At 44.5% G+C, this 17,170-nt stretch overlaps 3 protein-coding genes across 8 annotated transcripts in view; 1 reads left to right on the forward strand and 2 right to left on the reverse strand.

Annotated features, from left to right (window-relative positions):
* LOC128873136 (protein sprint) overlaps positions 1-17,170 on the forward strand; it is an 81,216-nt gene that overhangs the window by 11,084 nt on the left and 52,962 nt on the right. For 3 of the 6 annotated variants that reach the window (XM_054116464.1, XM_054116463.1, XM_054116474.1), the window contains exons 2-3: positions 10,558-10,744; positions 15,837-15,910. In XM_054116464.1, coding sequence (XP_053972439.1) covers positions 10,664-10,744; positions 15,837-15,910 — 155 coding nt within the window. In that variant the 5' untranslated portion in view covers positions 10,558-10,663. Of the gene's footprint in view, positions 1-10,557; positions 10,745-14,971; positions 14,991-15,836; positions 15,911-17,170 lie in introns of those variants that run through there. The other 3 variants (XM_054116471.1, XM_054116467.1, XM_054116470.1) reach the window with 2 other exon arrangements.
* Positions 492-2,227, reverse strand: LOC128873140 (uncharacterized). Its single transcript, XM_054116481.1, has 6 exons — positions 1,969-2,227; positions 1,811-1,892; positions 1,544-1,632; positions 1,345-1,456; positions 1,173-1,240; positions 492-769 (listed from the first exon to the last, which is right to left on the reverse strand). The coding sequence occupies exons 1-6, from the start codon at positions 2,038-2,040 to the stop codon at positions 752-754; spliced, it is 441 nt and encodes a 146-aa protein (XP_053972456.1). The 5' UTR covers positions 2,041-2,227; the 3' UTR covers positions 492-751.
* On the reverse strand, positions 3,042-4,037 carry LOC128873139 (general odorant-binding protein 72-like). The gene is made up of 5 exons (XM_054116480.1): positions 3,854-4,037; positions 3,690-3,768; positions 3,532-3,620; positions 3,337-3,448; positions 3,042-3,227 (listed from the first exon to the last, which is right to left on the reverse strand). The coding sequence occupies exons 1-5, from the start codon at positions 3,932-3,934 to the stop codon at positions 3,142-3,144; spliced, it is 447 nt and encodes a 148-aa protein (XP_053972455.1). The 5' UTR covers positions 3,935-4,037; the 3' UTR covers positions 3,042-3,141.

Consider the following 17,170-nt stretch of genomic DNA (forward strand, 5'->3'; position numbering starts at 1 on the left):
TTTATCGTATAATTCTTGGAATAGAAAAACGTTGTTTTTGTTTCGTGGAAACTTGTCGTTAGAGAACAAGTTGGTAGAGTCGTTGTTTGCGTTTGATTCGATAAAAATTAATGCTCGTAGTCGTAGTCTTATTCCTCGATAAGGAATATTCTTATATTCCTAGATTCCTCAAGTTTCATTGTTTATAATGTAAATGTGCGTTGGAACAGGAACTTGTGTGATACGAAATTTATAACGCGTTACTTTCTCAATATTGACTATTTTATTATTAACAATAGAACGCGATAGTAAACGAACGTAGGTAGATTTTTACAGCAAACGAGGCTGTTTAATGATCACGCAAGAAAACTTATTCTCAGGACGAGATACAAACATTTCGGAATTCGAAAGGAATCGTAAATAGGATATGTATATTATTATTGAAAAATCAGGGAATTCATGAATACGTTGTATACGTTTACGCGTTGTTTCAAATAGAATTGTAGTTGTAGTAAGTGTAGGATACAATTTAATCGATCGTAACATTGTGGTAAAATGTCTAGTTTAATAATCGCGTTAATCGGCGATAGCCGTCGATTGATTTATCAATATCTTTTACAGTATGGTTTAGTCTTTGAATTTCTGCAGCCAGGTTTAACCGCTTTTTGATGTGCACGACGACGCCGCCGCCGACGACGACGACGACAAACCGATGCTTGAGCACTCCTCTTGCTTATCCGATCATTCTGTAATTTCGTCATAGACGAATCGTTCATGGTGCCAGGTAGAGCTGTAACGAGACAAACTTTGATTATCCCGTGCAAGACACGTTTTCCTTGGAAATTTCAAATTACCACAAGATACATTGATTATTTCATTTTTAGGAAATTGTTATGATCTTTCGATTCTTCTACTTTCATCGACATCATCATCGATCGTAAATCTTACGTCAGGATATTTATTATTCGCGAATCGATCAGATTATGTAGTCGCTTGGCGTTCGCGTAATGGTGCAACTCGGAAAAGTCGAGTCGATGACTATGATATTTCCTGTTTTGCGATCATCGGAAAAAGGCCATTTTAAGGGGCGATAGCCAAGTTTCGTTTTAGATGAAACGAGCACAGTACGAACGCGGTACGAAAACGAGTATGCCGAAAATGTCAGAATCGGCGTAATCGTATTTAAAAATCACCTCTGAATCCGTCTCGTAGATGCATTTGCCAAACTGCCACGCTAGCTCGCATCCCTCCGTTGCCGTCGCTGCAAACAAATTGAAATGTTTCGACGATTATCGAAATCGTTACAATTTATTCCTGTCGGATGATACGAATATCATTAATCGTATCATCGTATTCGTGACGTACCCTTGCTCCGACACAATTCCACCGCATATTGAACTCGGTCAGCATATTCTTCCATCAACATGAGACGAGCATTGTTTATGAACCAATCGTACATTATTTCGTCGTTTTTCATCTAAAATTAAACGTACTTTTCTATCGATAACGTACTTTAATAGGACATCGATAACTAGTCTACGCTATCGAAGGAGATGTCACTTACAGTTTTTGACGTGGTTAGTACGCATTTCATGTAACACATCAGCTTTTCATCCTTTGGAAATTCGCCTTTGTGTTGACCATCTAAAAGTTCTACGCGCCAACATCCGACAAGATTGTTATCGTGCTTGATAAAATACAATTAAAGTACTAATGGTATGAATCGAATGAAACGCTACGTTATAATATACTATCGGTGGTTGTGCTGAATCTTAACATCTAATATTCGAGACGATAGGAAAACGAGTTGAATCTGAATCTGAATCTATACCTTTCGGAGCGTTTGTCTTCTTCGCGCAAACTTTCCTCAAGTTTTTAACAGCCTTCTTGGCCTCTTCTATAGTCATTTTTTTCTACGAAAGAAAGTATCGTAGTAGGTAGAGTCTATTACACGAATCGCGAATACGAAAAGAATCGACCAAGACTCACGCTTTCGGTGTCCCTGACGGTGATCAGGACGAGCATGAAAGCGATAAGCAGGAAAACGTTGATCTTCTTCATCTTTGTTCTTTTCGTATATCTTTTCGCGTTATATTCTTGTTTTCCCCCTTGTTACTCGGTGTCGCACTTCCCTCAGCAGTTGTATATGGAAAAGAAACGTACGAAAGACGTCGCGATGCGACGCGACCCGACGTACCACAGGAGTAATTCGTCTTGGATTAATCGAACGAAAAACAGCACCTCCGTTCCCTTTTATAACGAGTCGGTGTCGCAGTAGGAGAACGGCCAATTTTTGTATCTTCGGTGACACGTTCAACCGGTGATTACCGCGTTCGCTCTACGATATTAAATCGTATACTCGCCTCCTTTGTTTTCGAGAGGACAATCTCAGAGGTTAACAGCTGCGTCGGAAATGGAGGAGTAATGCAGTCACATAATTAGGTACGCCGACGCCGCGCGCCGCGCCGATTATGCAATTACGGTATCGCGACTGATAGCGGATACATTCGGATCGTTTCTGTCGCAACTGTTATCGATCCGATCCGATCCGATTCGATCGATCGACCCATTTAGGACAATTGAACCACAACGATACGAGAATAGTTCTCCATCGACCATACATCATTTTTCTTTAAACTATCATCGAATCGTTGCCTAATAAAACTCAATTTTCCCAACACTGATCTCTCCGAACTCATCTTGGATCTTAGTTGGCTCTCGATTGGTTTTATCGTTTGGTATTACGACGAGGTAAAACAGGAAAATAACTACTCGTTAGATTTTTGGAAAGAATATTAGGATCGATAATTTGCGGTAAAAGTTCATAATAACTTCCTTCTGTCAGGTCAGGAATAGCAGAAAATTGAGAAAAGAAAAGTCTGTCGATGGGTCGCAGGAAACAAAGGAACGGTGAAGTAACGTTTCAAAATGAATTTCGGATCGATGAAACACGATGAGTTTCGTCAAGAAGAAAAACTTTGGCTATCGTTGCACGAAACGATTACGTTCGTCTTCGTATCCCTTGTTTGTCCGCGAACCACAAACAGAGTTCCGCTCGACTCTTTTTCGTCTGGTCGTGGTGTTTATTATTAAATTTAACAGGAAAACATCGATTACAACGTCGATCAGTTTTCTCCTTTTTCTCGTCTATCCCTTAATCCTCTAAGGGAAAAAGAATATTTCCGTATCCGCATGGTAGATGCATTGCACGTATTGGTAGGACATTTTGCACGGGTCGGTGTCGAACTCTGCGTATATCGTTAAAAAAACGAGTAATCGTTGAACGATCATTTCACGTGCTATTATTACACATAAAAACAAACGTATTGTACGATACATATCAGAGTTTTCTCTTACCTATGTTGCTACACGACATTAAGGCTTTCTTTAATCGAGCTCCGATATCGGGTGGCATCACCGCATCTATTTGTTTCTTTATCATGTTGAAGTCAATGTTTCCATTCCTGAACTAGACAGAAAAGTACAAGGTAAAAGAGCAACCTTTGCGAGTTTCAATAAGTAACATAATAAATAACATTTCTTCTTACTCACGCTTCTCATTGCTTTCATGATACAATTCGTATAACATTGGAGATTGTAATCGTCCGGAAATTCTCCTCTCCTTATCCCAGAGACTAGTTCTACAAAATTACACGAAAATTCAATTTAAAATCCGTGGCTACGTTAATTTATCTATACGTTAACGTTACCTTCGGTGGTGTCAATTTTTTGCAAACAGGAGGCTCGCATAGACTTGGCCATTTTTTCCATTTGCTCTTGAGTAATAGCCTACGTTGCGTTAATAAAAAAAATACACTTATTACAGTAGTTTTATATGTACGAAGCAGTAAGCTCACGTTAACAGCAAACTTACACTTTTTACTGGTTGAAACGTTACAACCAGAAACAAAATTGCGCTGAACAACGCTTTCAAATACATGTTTAAATTTTTCATCCGACACAAGACGAATAAAGTGGAAAGAAATATCGATGAAAAAGAAAAGCAAAATAGTGCTTCTCTAAATTGTACGACTGGAGCCCTCTTTGACCAGTCTTCTCCTTATAAACTCTTCTGTACGGTTTCGAACGGCAGGATCCATCGTCATTTGCTTCTCGGATAATTCGACATTCGCGATGGAATTACAAGAGAAGACGGTGTTTGTCGAATTGATGACAAGTTCGCTGGTTTTATATAACGCTGTAAGGACCGACTTCCATACAAAATTATCGCTCGAGTCGATTTCTTTTCAGAAAAGTTCTCCACTTATTGTAACCATAGACTGGTAACGCTACGAAGCAAATTTTCAAGCCTTGCATCGTCGCGTCGCGTCGCTGCCTTAAAAGTATCCGTGGATCTTAAATGCGCGACAGATAACAGAGAAAGTTGCCGTTATGATTTCGCGGATCGTTGTTTGGAAACGCGCATACGACATCCACAGAAATGTGGGTGAAGGAAGCCCGGTATTGCGCGATCGAATTCTTCGGGTTGGATTCGATGGCGCGTCGCATCGGCATCGTGACGAAATTTTTGTATCGCGCATACCATAGTATTTTTAGTCGTCGAGAAAATTCCAAGATGCCCTCTCACGGGATAAATTTCGACTAGGAGTAACTTGGGTGTCTTGAACCGTACTCGTCGAACCGTTTTTCAATGTCGATCGAATCACCTCTGTTATTTAATCAATTTTACATCGTTGGCATTGCGCCCTGTTTACCTATGTAACTGGTTTCGTAAACATTTCGGAAACCTGGACGACCGAGTAGATGAGACAAAAATCACTTTCCAACCAGTAACGCCTCGAACCTCAATTTTTGCTCGAGTTCGTTATCCTGCAAAAGGAATTGACAAGACAAAGGGAAACGGTATCTCGTCGATCCTCTTTTTACGTGGGTTAACGAGAGCCGACGATCTCGTCTCGTGTTCGTGGAAGAAAATCAGATTCTGAACAAACGGGAAAAGACAACAAGATAGAAAGGCAAGAGCATTCGAGAGAAAATCGCGGAAAGAAAAGGGTTGGGAAGGGTACGCTATGTAAATAACGCGACCGCCGAGAAGTCGCAGCGCCGACAGGGTCGTTCGAGTCCTAATTGAACGCATTTAATTAGCAGTAATAACCGAGTACGCGTTTTATAGGATAAGGTTGGGTAACAAACGTCTCGTTGCGTCGATAAGCTGCTGCCTCGTCAGTGTTACGTTAACATGTTCATATTATTATAATGTTGATCTTCGATCCGTCTAGCTTCTACGATACGAATACAGTTTATACGTGTATTACAAATACGAACAACTAGACTTTTTATCGACCTCTACATTCATTGAAATAAGCTGCGTTTATTATCGTTTGTGATCTTGACTTTACACGAACAAAACAAATACGCGCTCGATTATTGGTAGCAATTGAAACAGTTTTCGCGTAACGAAATCGTACCGAGCTCTTTGGATATCGTCGTTTCGAATTTGTTAGCGAGCCAATCTTTTCGCTTCAAGGATGAAAAAGGTTGGCTCTCGGCTCCCGAGATACATATGTATACGCATCGCGCTCTTCCGGCACGATGCGAGATGTGAGTCACAAACTCGTTTTCTCTCTATCGCGAGCCGAACGTTTCTAATCTACCGATTCTCGTTTGCGACGATAGTCGACGAAGGGGTAAAAATACATAGATAAGTCGCGTTACCGGTTCGGGATACCATCGCGTCGCGTCAATCATCCAATTTCCAACTTTGAATACATTTCGTTACATTTCGACTTTAAACGCTCTGAAACGAAATTCTATGGTTCGCGCTGAAATCTGACGGTGATTGAAACGTGAAATCAGGTTCAGGTAACAAACAAATATTGCGATTAATCGAATGTGCCACGCCATACCATCGGAGGAGTTACGGATACGGATCGCTTCTACTATTATAATTCCAAGTCATTTTCCAACGTAAATCTCCCCTGGAAAGCGTGGACTTGAATTTTTCATGAATGAAACAGGAAGCAGCGAGGTAAAGAAAAAAAAATGATTTCGACTCATATCGCAGACTATTTCTACGTTTCGTTTGACGTTACGCACGCACACGAGCACAAGCATAATCGTATCCGTTTCCTGAGTTTCGAGCGAGACCACGTCCATTTGATGATAAACAAACTAAAATTGTAACGCTCCTGAAAATAATCTTCGTCAACAATATCTGGCGTGTATGTTGCCTGATAAAATAAACTACACTTTCAGCATCGAACGGACTAACGTTTTAAACGTAATTTTCGTATAATTTCAAATAAAACAAAGAGGAAGACACTCGCCTCGTATTTTAAATATGGACCATTTTAATCGAAGAAAATAATATTTCAAATAAGATTTTTCTTGTTTATTTTCTTCGATTACGAGACGCTCACTGTTACATTCTTCGTATAATGTTTTGATTAATTCTAGATAATTGCTGCAATCGATTACGCAACGATAATGTTTCGGGTGAATTGTAATGTTAACGCGGTACTGGGAGTACGTTTTCTGACGATGCTGTAATTTTCTTAATTACACGTATATACCATACCCACCATTGCGAACGGAGGAATAAAAACGCCCAACGGAAGTCTCGAATACAATTAGGTGGTTTAGTGCGGTTAATTAGCGATACCTGTGGAACTTGATGCAATACTTTTCAATGTTCCCATCGTTTTCCTATTTTTTTTTCGTCGAGTAGTTTTGTTAAATATACGTTTCAAATCGTTGTTATCGACCTATTCGAAAATCTAATTACATAGGTACGTAATCGTACGTTATCGGGCATAACGAGACGGTCGATAATTTTCTATTTCAACACAAAGGAACTTGTCCTCCTCCTCATCTTCCGTGCGAACGACTCTACCGCGGTCTCGTTTATTAATAAACAGTTGAAACTCTGTTCGGTCCGTCTTTCCTTCCTCCTTTCTTTTAACCAAGACATACCTATTACCTACTCGCGGCAACGTACAAAACGTACGCTCGGTGTATTTTAGTTGCATGATTCAGCGCCGCGGCGTCGCCGGACCAATACGCGCCTCCGCATCTTTCTTCTCTGTATTTTTTATTTCTTCACGCTCTTGTTTGTATCGAATCACGTTAAGCTGACAGGACAAAAGTTACTTTGCTGCGTGAAATTTTCATTGTCATAATGCGCGGATCGTACAACATGGTTAACATAGTCGGCAACGAAATTCTAGCCGAGAAAACATGAATGTCGTTACTGAAAAATATTACACGGAATATTTCTTCTTGCGATGCATATATCACTCGAACAACTCTCTTTACAAGTACTCGGACAAACGTACATTGCGTTTACACGAGCAATTGTTCGGAAACTCGAGACAAGAAATTATTACTATTTACTGTATGTATGTATATGTACGAGTATATGTAGCATACGTGCGCCGCAACGCAACGTACGGGCTCCGTGAAAGTCGGCAAGCTGTAACTGTAAGAGCACAGTCGTTGATGCTGGTGGTAACGGTTGGTGTTGGAGAAGTGGTGACGAAGAGGAGGTTGATGGCAACGATGGTGTTAATGCTGCAACCAGTGGTGCTGGAGTCTTTCTCTGGTCGCAGTCCCCTTCCGCGACATTTTGCTAAAGATCGTTTCGATCAGATCGTGCCTGCACGGTTGTACAAGGAATTTGAAAACACGTGGTTAGGTCTGACAGTGATTCGTCGATGCATTTGTTGGTTTATACTTTGTATACGTAACCCAAAGGTGTTGTATACATTTTTTTTGCCTCGCACGGCGACCAAGGGAACGATTCGTTCGACGCGGCGGGGCGTGCCGGAATTACGCTCGCTGCTCTTACGGAATGCTTCTTCCTTGAAAACAAAGCGTCCGTGTCGCCGTTGTGTCCTTGTGAAAATCCTTCCACGGATTCGCAAACGAGCCATACGCGATTTGCGTCGAGTTATTTATCGTAGTTGAACGGAACACACATTTTCATTCGTCTATACGCTCGTAAATTCCTCAACTTTTTTTTTTCGAACACCCGGTACACATGTAACACGCCAAAGGACCGTATCTTTTTAAAGTGTATTCGAGCTTGTTACTTATCAACTTATCATTTTACACACCAACGCAACGGTTCGTCGTGCCTTTTTAGCCTGATCCGTCTCCCAGCCTCGCTCTCTCCCTTTCTTCTCGTACGATAACGAAACGGTGTCGCTGTAATTTCAACGCTTCACCGTTGCACTCCGTTTCATTAATGGCAATTTACATTGCGGCTGGACACGCCGCAAACCAAACGGAGTAATCTTGCATATTTGGCTCCATGGGAACGATTCTCGAGTGAAAAAAAAACAACAAAAATAGTTTTTAGGCGAGATGCCCTTCTCTCGTTCTTCATGGAGTGTCTCTTTTTTCCAAAGTTTTTTTCCAGTGAACAACGAAACGAAAAAAGACGAGACGCGTGTCAGGGTTCGTTTCCATTGAGTCCGCATAGGGGTATGCGGGCCAGACTTCCGAGCCAATTTAAGCTGATTTCGTATGGTGATCGTCCATCGTGACTCTGTTTTAACCGTTTCCGGCGTTGCCATAACAGTCAAAAGTCATAAGCATAAGTAATACTTCTCGCGAAGAACGCCGACCGTATACTAATAATTTCGAGCGATTAAACGTTGTCTACCATTTGCCAGTCTTTTTAGGTAATTATTCAAAATATTTTTTATTTCCAACGAAAATTCACTCGACCTCGAGATATTTTCTCTCTTTACCCGAACCTGGAAACCTGTTAAACACGCATTTATGCGCATAAATACATGCTCCGTTTCGAACTCGTGTTCTGCCCCTTTCGAGCCACCCCTCCGCAAAGAGTCGCCGTATTCGCGGGCTTCGCGAACTTCTAACGAGACAAAAATGTCGAGATTACGTCTACGATGGAGGATTGATCGACAGTTCTATCGCGCGCGCAGCTTTGTTCGAGGAATGAAACCGAACGCGAAACCGGGGGTGACGCGTCGCGTCGCGTTTTCCCCGAGAAACCTCTCTACCGAGGCTTATTACTTTTGACATTTTTACGTTTTGCCCGTGACACCTGATCCCGACTTTATTAAGACCCTTGGCAGACCTCGCTTTGCATCCCGGTTGGGTGAAAATAGTCACCCTTGAGATAGAATGACTTTCGACGAACGAGGGAGAAGAGAAACGAACGACGATTAACTTTCGAGTCTTCGAGTGGCGCGGTGAATCGTAGCGCACGATTTTTTCTAATTGTATTTCCTCAATTATATCGCGGCTGTATATGTACAAACTCCACGATATTCAACGTACGCGCTGCGTTCACGGGGTGTATAATTTGCCGCATTGTTGGCAAGATTTTCACGCAAGAATTTGCTTAGCGTTGTCGGGGCGCGCGGAACTTCCCCTCGCGTTCGATCCATCGTAGACGATGAATTGAATTTAGAGACCTAAAAGCTCGGTCGAGGAGCATCGAGTGGCTATGGATAAAGGTAAACCATGTTAGATACGAATTTAACGAATTCGAATTTAAACTACGCACGGGCAGTGCGAATTTCCAACAGCTGTTTATTCGCGATTCCAAATAAATTCTTTTACCCAGAAAATTATTTAGAAGAATCAGAAAAATAACGGTGTTCGTGTTAGTCGTTAAATCATTCTCGTCCAGTCGAGCCGCGTTCCCATATAACGCTTTAACATTATTCTTCATTGGTAGCTACAGTCATTGCCCTGATTGGTCTCGATTAAAATCGACTTGCGAAATCGTCCGAACGATCCTCGCCGATGACATCAGACAACTGTAAGACAGCCTACGAATGAACGTTCGTTCGTTCGTTCGTTCGTTTGAAACAACCAGATATAACACCAACTATAATTTACACAAAAAGCGAATTAATCCATTCGAATTTCCGGACGAGAAATAAACAAATTTTGACTCGCGGCTTCGATACCGTCATTCTTTAATCTTATCGTTTAACGCGACCTACCGACGAGTACGCGAGTCTTGCATGGTTTTGCCAACAACGCAAACAAGAAAGATCAGAGTGCAAACAGTTCAATTTGCGTGTCACTTGGAGACCGCTAGAGAAAATAAAAATTCTCGATCTGGAAAACGTGTAATCCGTAATCGTCGTTCCCACTCGATTACCTTTCGCGCATCGCAACAAATTATTGTCTCAAGGCAAAACGGCGACCTTCGTTAAATAACATTTGCCCGTGGAGTTTATCGCGGTGTCTTTTGCACAGCGTTCGCCGATTTAATCCACGCTCGTAAATCCAAAGATGTTGAAACAAGCATCGAGACTCGTACAGTTTAACGACGACGCCATAAGCCGACGCTTTAGCGGAGCTTACAATTTAAATCCCCGGGGTTGCACGCGAAACCGATGAAATATCATTGCAAATTACTGACAAAATTCGACCCAGGCGGAAATTCGTCGCGATCCTCGCGATGAGGAGGGTTCCGAATAAGAGAGACGGGCATTGATCGTAACGGTGAACAGTTTGTACCTTCGAGTCCCGATGAGTGAAGTGGAGTGTACCGAACTTGAAAGGACGCGCGTGAAATCACTGTTGAATTATTCCATGTTAAACGAAACTGTGTTTCTGGTTTGATTACAGATACGGCTCCTGTGGTGCGCGACAATTTTCGATGTGTCGGTTCGCGTGTTTTTTGGAAAAGTGTTTCGATTAATCATCGTGCGACTACGATTAATATGAAGAAAAAATGACGTCGTTGATACAGAGGGACTTTGGGTCTCCGAGGAAGAGGGAATCCACGGGCAGCAATGCGTCCAGCTATTTAATGGTGAATAAAAATGATAAGTATATGTATACCGCAAACGTACGTTGATCTTGACAATTTCGAGCGAAATAAAAAGGCACGCGGAAAACGATTAGGTCGAATAGCGGACTAGCAGATGCCGGGAAACAACAAATCAACTCTCGATGATCCGTATACGTCGTTCCAGCACTTTCAATTCCAGAATAGCATTTGGTAAGGGTCACTTGTCCACCTCGCGAACACAAGCCGTCGCAATCTCAGAAAAAGAATTGGAGTCGCTTTCGGGGCTCGCTTTATCGCTGTCCAAATAACTTCTGATACGAGGATCCTGCGTAACCCTTATCCTTATCGCGAGATGTCCACGGATACCGGTTGTAATCGTATCGTCGTGCGACAATAGCCGGTTATTTACAAGCGACAATCCGGGAAACGAGAACGACGCCGACGCGCGGCGCCGATGTGAATTCAAACTCGAAGACGTCGATTTTGCGTGAACGACGCTGGTAAACGTAGCCTCGAAAGTCGCGACACATACGGACCGAAGGGCAGCGACGCAAATAATTCGTCGGTCGTGACTACGAGAAGGAAAGTTGACGACAAATATCTAAGAAACACCAGACGGTGGCGCTCTACTCGATTTTCTCCATTCTTCTGGCGTTTCAAATTTCCATTCCATTCCATGCCTTTCGTATCAAAGTTGGCGTCTACTTTTCACTCCTCGGATACGTCTCTTCCCGATTTTTGTGTCGGTATCGAGCGAGTAACGTGGCCGGAATTTTCTAAACGATGGGAGAAATATCACCGTAGGCGGGTAACTCGAACGTATGGTATGCAAAGAGGCAAAAAGTGAAGTATCGTCGTGGCTGGAGGGTCGGCAAGAGGAAAGCCGAGTCAGCGGAAGGAATCCCGTTTAATGTAAATTTTGTCGTGCACCAGAGTCATATCTTGCCATTGTAGAATTGATGTTGGCGATGTTTCCTTTTCATTTCCGGTCGCTCTCCGCGCTTGCGTCGCGACTCGAGGGTCCTTTGTTTCGAAGGATGGAAGGAACGATTAATCGTTTACGATCTTGGCACGTTTAGGTAGCTTTACGAGCGCGTAAATTACTTTAAACAAATCGTTTTCATCCTCTGTCGATAACTGCTCGCTACGAACGAGCGAAGCCAAATGGCTCCGCAATCGTGGCCGCAGGTGACGCAATTAACTCGAATTTCAATGGCCGAGCTGTCTAGACGATTATGCGAGAACACGGAGTCCTTTCCCGTCGCTTCCACCCTTACGACGACTATTACGTCCCTCGCGGCTTAAAAACGCTTCAAGTCTGCGCGTGGATAAGAACGGACAACCCTCTATCCAGGAGGATACGCGTAAGTCGTGCGAGCTTATCGAAGCCTACGAGAGAATTTGTCAATTCGAACCACGGACATAGACATCCTCGGACAGTACCAACAGTTGCCCGAGACCGAGAGGAAACTTTCTAGACACCGAAACGGCCGCGGTGCGAGCGTCTGCGATGTCCCTTGATATGGTTCGATCGATGCGCACCGGGTGTCGAAGGAACATTGTTTCGTGACACGATTGTTTGGAGTTTTAGTCGCAACGGGATTGCGCGCGATGGTAACATTATTTTTTTTTTTTGTTAGTTCATTCTGTTTATTCAGTTTATTTTAACGTATGCGTCCATGTACGTGTGCACGCGTGCAGCGAGCGAGTCCCGTCTCGCGATGATCGCTACCAGTCGATCGATCGATGTTGAGAAAAAGAGAGAAAAAATAAGTTAACGTCGACAAGCTAACCCATCGACGCGCAACGGACGTGGAAAAAAGTTTGACGATGCGAGAGTGGGTGGGAAAGAGGAAGGCGCAAAACCGTGGCCATAAATCCTTGGTTCAATCAAGTTAAAACGATGCTAAATTATTTGGAAGGATATACGATGGTAAAAGTCGGAATCTCGAGAGCGCGCAATAGCGACCTTACAATCATTCACCGGGATTATGTTCTTCGGGGGCACGTGGCGTCCGCGTCCCGTAGAACGCGCCCCTTTAAGCTACGACGTCGACGACTTAAAGGAGACTTGGACCCTGCAAAGGGACGATATCCTTGGAGCGAGTCGAGGTTCGACTTGGTGAATTTTTTCGCTGAAAAAGTCAGAGGTGCTCGTATCTTTACTCGAGATCTAGTTTCTACTTTCTTTTTTCTTTATCGCGATACCTTGAAAAATGTATCCTACGCTTTGAGCTCACTTTTGACAGCTATGCAAGAGTATCGAGAAGTCGCGTTTGTTTGGATCAGATGTTGCTATGGAAATTGAACGGCGAGCTGGTGGCTCGTTCGTATCGATTCCCGGCTACGAGTATGTACTTGTACGTATACGTACAGGTACGTGTATGTACTATGTACGCACGACCCGCAACGTGGACTCGCAACCGGCGTTAAACTTTAGTTTGCTTATCCGCGTTTCTTCTCGTTACTTTTCTTTGGAGATTTTCTTGTATTCATTCGGGGCATTCCGAGTAGCGAATCGGTCGATCGTGCCAGGAAAGCGTTTGTCGAGACACCCGTTATACTCGACGCTTCCGTTGAACGTGTCCCTATTAAACGAATTCTTACAACGGCATCGACAGTGGACATTCGACTTTTGCGGGAGACGCGCGCCGCTAACCGGACGCGTGTTCGAGGTTTATTTGTCGGTCGGGTGCATTATGTGCGTGCATCGTCCATTACGATAACGAGCTGCCGGCCACCAGAGCCCGTTTAATTGTCGTTTGCGACGCCTAATCGTTGTCGCACCCCCTCTACGTTCCGCGTGCTACTAGCTGTGACTGGTATAAACAACACCCGGTGAAAATAACCACGCCAAGTCGACCGTGCTTGGTCGCGCGGTGCATAGAAATCGACTCGGATAGAACCGCGACGATTATTTTAACTTCGCCAACGGTTATCGCCAACTCGATGGAAACTTTCGACAGACGAACCAACTTAATCGCGTTCGCGGATATCCGTGAAAAATGTAACCGATTCGTCGTCGAAATCTTGGTCCATGACGCGTATTCTTCCCCGTCAGCGAATTTAATTAAACAAAGAACGGAATTGAATTAAACACGGCGACAATGGTACAACGTGTTGCGCAGCAGCAACGACAGCGGCCGGTGCTGATTGGATCTAATCCGTTTAATTCGGGGAATGAGTTTCAGCGGGCCATTTTAATTCAAGCGCGCTGCCATGTCGTTGCGTCGCGTTTGCTCTTCCAATGGCCTCCTTTTTCTTCAGCTTTCAGCGGAGGTGCCCTTGGACCGTCGCGCGTTTTAATCGTGGACGCGTGTACCGAGGCTTTCGCGCGGTAACGTACGTGTTTGAATGCTTTCAAAGAATTGGCAAAGGAGGAGTATTCCGTATTTCAATCTTCGAAGCGACGTCGACGCGACCTTCGCTGCAACGAATAACCTCTTACCTCGAGAACCACTTGGAGACCTTTGGACCTATCTAAAACGAAGATCGTGGAGTTTAGAATGAAAAAAACGAGCGAATCGCGTATTTTGGCCAGGGACACGAAAATCGTCCCTGCATCTTTCATAGGGGTTGAAAAGCTCCAGATTGAAAATCCCGCTAACTCGGCCACGGCCGGACTCGCGACGAAGCAGTCGAGCTTATTCGTGCTTTGCAAATAGCCGAATGACGCGGTTGCACCGGTCCTTTATGCGAACGCTTTTCAAATTTTCCATACGTGACCATGTGTATCGCGAGTTCTATACACGTTTATGTCACGGTCGCCCGTGCCCTTTTTACATAGTCTTTATTCTCTCGAGGGTATACTTTTGGTTTCCGCTTGGGGGTTATTTTTAAAAAGCAGCGACCTACTTAACATACAACAATGATGAAAAAAGATGAAAATGATGTTCGAACGATGCACATTTTGAACAGGGACATACTCGAACGCTCTCGTCGCGAGTGCATTTATCCGTGTCCGTTAGGCTAGTGGAATCGTTTCTTTTTATTTATTATATTTTTAAACAGCGCATCGTACATATCGCGTTAACAGTTTTCAGCGGAAACGCTCGAGGACGGTTTACAAATTCCAAGGTCTATCCTCAGCCTTCTCGTTGGTTCGGCGATTCCATCGATTTCCATCGGGTTTGCGAGCAAAGGTTCGGCAGCTGGAATATCTAACCAGCGTCCTGTAGGGTTTCATGGTTGGTTGCTCGCATGACTCACACCGAATACGCGTACACCACCAAGTTGCGCGTGCAAGCTAAATATTCCCAAATCGAAGGTATCGTGTTAAATTTTCAAAGACATCGAATAGAATCGAAACGAATTAACCGTTTGAAATTCAAGAGAGATTCGTTGAAAGGAATGACGTACTCGTGACACGACTGGACTCGATATCGATGGATCGCTGTCCGCGACGCCGATGCCGACGCCGACGTCGACGCGGAGTTGAGCGAGGGTTGTGAAGCGAGGCGAGGGTTAGGGTCGAATTGCAATTACATTCTCACGATGACCCTTTAAGGGTTCTGGTGGTATTTAAATTGCGCTCGAGAATGGGCGTTACACTCGGTTGTATCGCATTATTGCAGCGGGCATTGGCGAGTCGAGTCTCGAAAAAATGCGACCGAAGCGAGCAGTTCTTTTTCGAAATACATCGTTTACTTCTGGATTCGAGCGTTAATTGGCCGCGACGGTTCGCGAGAAAGATATTCGATCCGAGAAAGGTGTCGCGATCCGATCGGGGGTAGATATAAAAGCATCGAGAATCGAGCAAGATGTTACCTCTGCTACCTCTGCTACCGTACTCGATACCGCCTTCGTCTTGAACGGTGAAACTTTATCGGACGTTTCCTCCGCGTTCAATATTGACTTTGCGAAAGTGCCTCCGGATGGAAACCTTCTAATTTTCCGGGCTCCGACTCGACGATACAATGCAAATACAGAGGGCATTCGCTGTACAATGCAAACCTTGCGACGCTATATCTATCCTTGCGAGCTGTAATTCCAGCGAAACGAATCTTTTCATTTTACGCGTACTCGTTAAACGGTTAAACACGATCGATGTACCGCTGCGAAGCGAGGTGTGCTTCGACAGCCCTAACCCTAACTCTTTTTGCTTCTCTTTCAGCTGCTTAATTCCCTGGCGACCGATTTGGATTGCATGCTGAGCGAGCTCTGCACGACCCCAAATTCCTACGAGCGGTGAGTATTCGTTCTTCTTCTGCTTTCCGGAGTGTTCTCGAGGTCAAGAACGGTGCTAGTCGAGCGTCGATAGACTCTCCGTACACACCTTGACGTATTCTCTCTTCGTTTCGAGATATCGTTTCGAGAGAACATTTTTTAGCTCGTTATAGGGGTCCTAATCAAAGAAAGGCGCTACATCGTAGATTCTCGAACAGGGTGACACCGTTGAGCAACCATCGTTGCCAACCCCTTTCGCGTAGCAACGGTTAAATCACCAATTCCTGTAATTTACGATGGAAATATTCCCGACGCCTCGTGGTCGCGTGAACGCGGAATAATTTCCATATCGTAAGGGCTTTCTAGTGATCTATGGGAGACTTTGCCTACGGTATCCGCCACGGTGTGTATGTATATAGGATACCTTGTAACGGCCGCTTCGTCGGATTAACCGCGCGCCCATTTTCGAAATTTATATCATCTCGCTGGTTTTATTTCTCGCCGCGTTGACAGCTTCGAGTCGTTGTCAAACTTTTACTAGAGTTACGTTTCGATGATAATGAAAGCGATTCGCTAGACGGAATTTGAAATGATATTTCCGAGCAAATGGGACATTTTCGATCTCGTTATCGCAAGAAATTCGGCATCGTGTGGCAACCCTTCGGAGACAAAAAGAGCGCGGTCGTTGTACTCGAAGGATATTAGAAGAGGTTCCAGGTTGCGCGGATGGTGTTCGTCTAGCGGCAAGAAACGGCAAGCAGCTGGCAACCAAAAGCGATTACGCATAATATTATGACGCTGATCCTGGACACATGCCGGCAATTGGCTCGTTTGTTCGCGAAAATGCTAATTCCGCGAGTATTTATCATTTGTCGGCTCGTCGTTCAATCTTCCACGCAAAGGGCGTTCTGCGTTGCGTCGCGTTGCGTCGCGTTGCGTTGCGTTGCGTTGCGTTGCGTTGCGTTGCGTTGCGTCGCGTAGCGTAGCGTCGCGTCGCGTTGCGTTGCGTTGCGTTGCGTTGCGTTGCGTTGGGTTGGGTCGCGTTGCGTCGCGTCGCGTTGCGTTGCGTTGCGTTGCGTTGCGTCGCGTAGCGTAGCGTCGCGTTGCGTTGGGTTGGGTCACGTCGCGTTGCGTTGCGTTGGGTTGCGTCGCGTCGCGTCGCGTCGCGTTGCGTCGCGTTGCGTTGCGTCGCGTAGCGTAGCGTAGCGTCGCGTCGCGTCGCGTTGCGTTGCGTTGCCGAGGTGAAAAAGTGTGAGCCACCGGTGGTTCGCGCCGCCCGAT

This window comes from Hylaeus volcanicus, chromosome 3 (genome assembly GCF_026283585.1).
Source record: "Hylaeus volcanicus isolate JK05 chromosome 3, UHH_iyHylVolc1.0_haploid, whole genome shotgun sequence".
Taxonomy (NCBI): Eukaryota; Metazoa; Arthropoda; class Insecta; order Hymenoptera; family Colletidae; genus Hylaeus; species Hylaeus volcanicus.

What these genes read in the sequence shown, in the direction of transcription:
- LOC128873140 (XM_054116481.1), bottom strand. Translation starts at nt 2,040, where the DNA reads ATGAAGAAGATCAACGTTTTCCTGCTTATCGCTTTCATGCTCGTCCTG. An exon ending in GAAGACAAACGCTCCGAAAG is followed by an intron (nt 1,633 to 1,810) that starts GTATAGATTCAG and finishes GTTGGCGCGTAG; the next exon opens with AACTTTTAGATGGTCAACAC. An exon ending in TACTAACCACGTCAAAAACT is followed by an intron (nt 1,457 to 1,543) that starts GTAAGTGACATC and finishes GTTTAATTTTAG; the next exon opens with ATGAAAAACGACGAAATAAT.
- LOC128873139 (XM_054116480.1), bottom strand. Translation starts at nt 3,934, where the DNA reads ATGAAAAATTTAAACATGTATTTGAAAGCGTTGTTCAGCGCAATTTTG. An exon ending in AAAAATTGACACCACCGAAG is followed by an intron (nt 3,621 to 3,689) that starts GTAACGTTAACG and finishes GTAATTTTGTAG; the next exon opens with AACTAGTCTCTGGGATAAGG. An exon ending in TCATGAAAGCAATGAGAAGC is followed by an intron (nt 3,449 to 3,531) that starts GTGAGTAAGAAG and finishes TTTTCTGTCTAG; the next exon opens with TTCAGGAATGGAAACATTGA.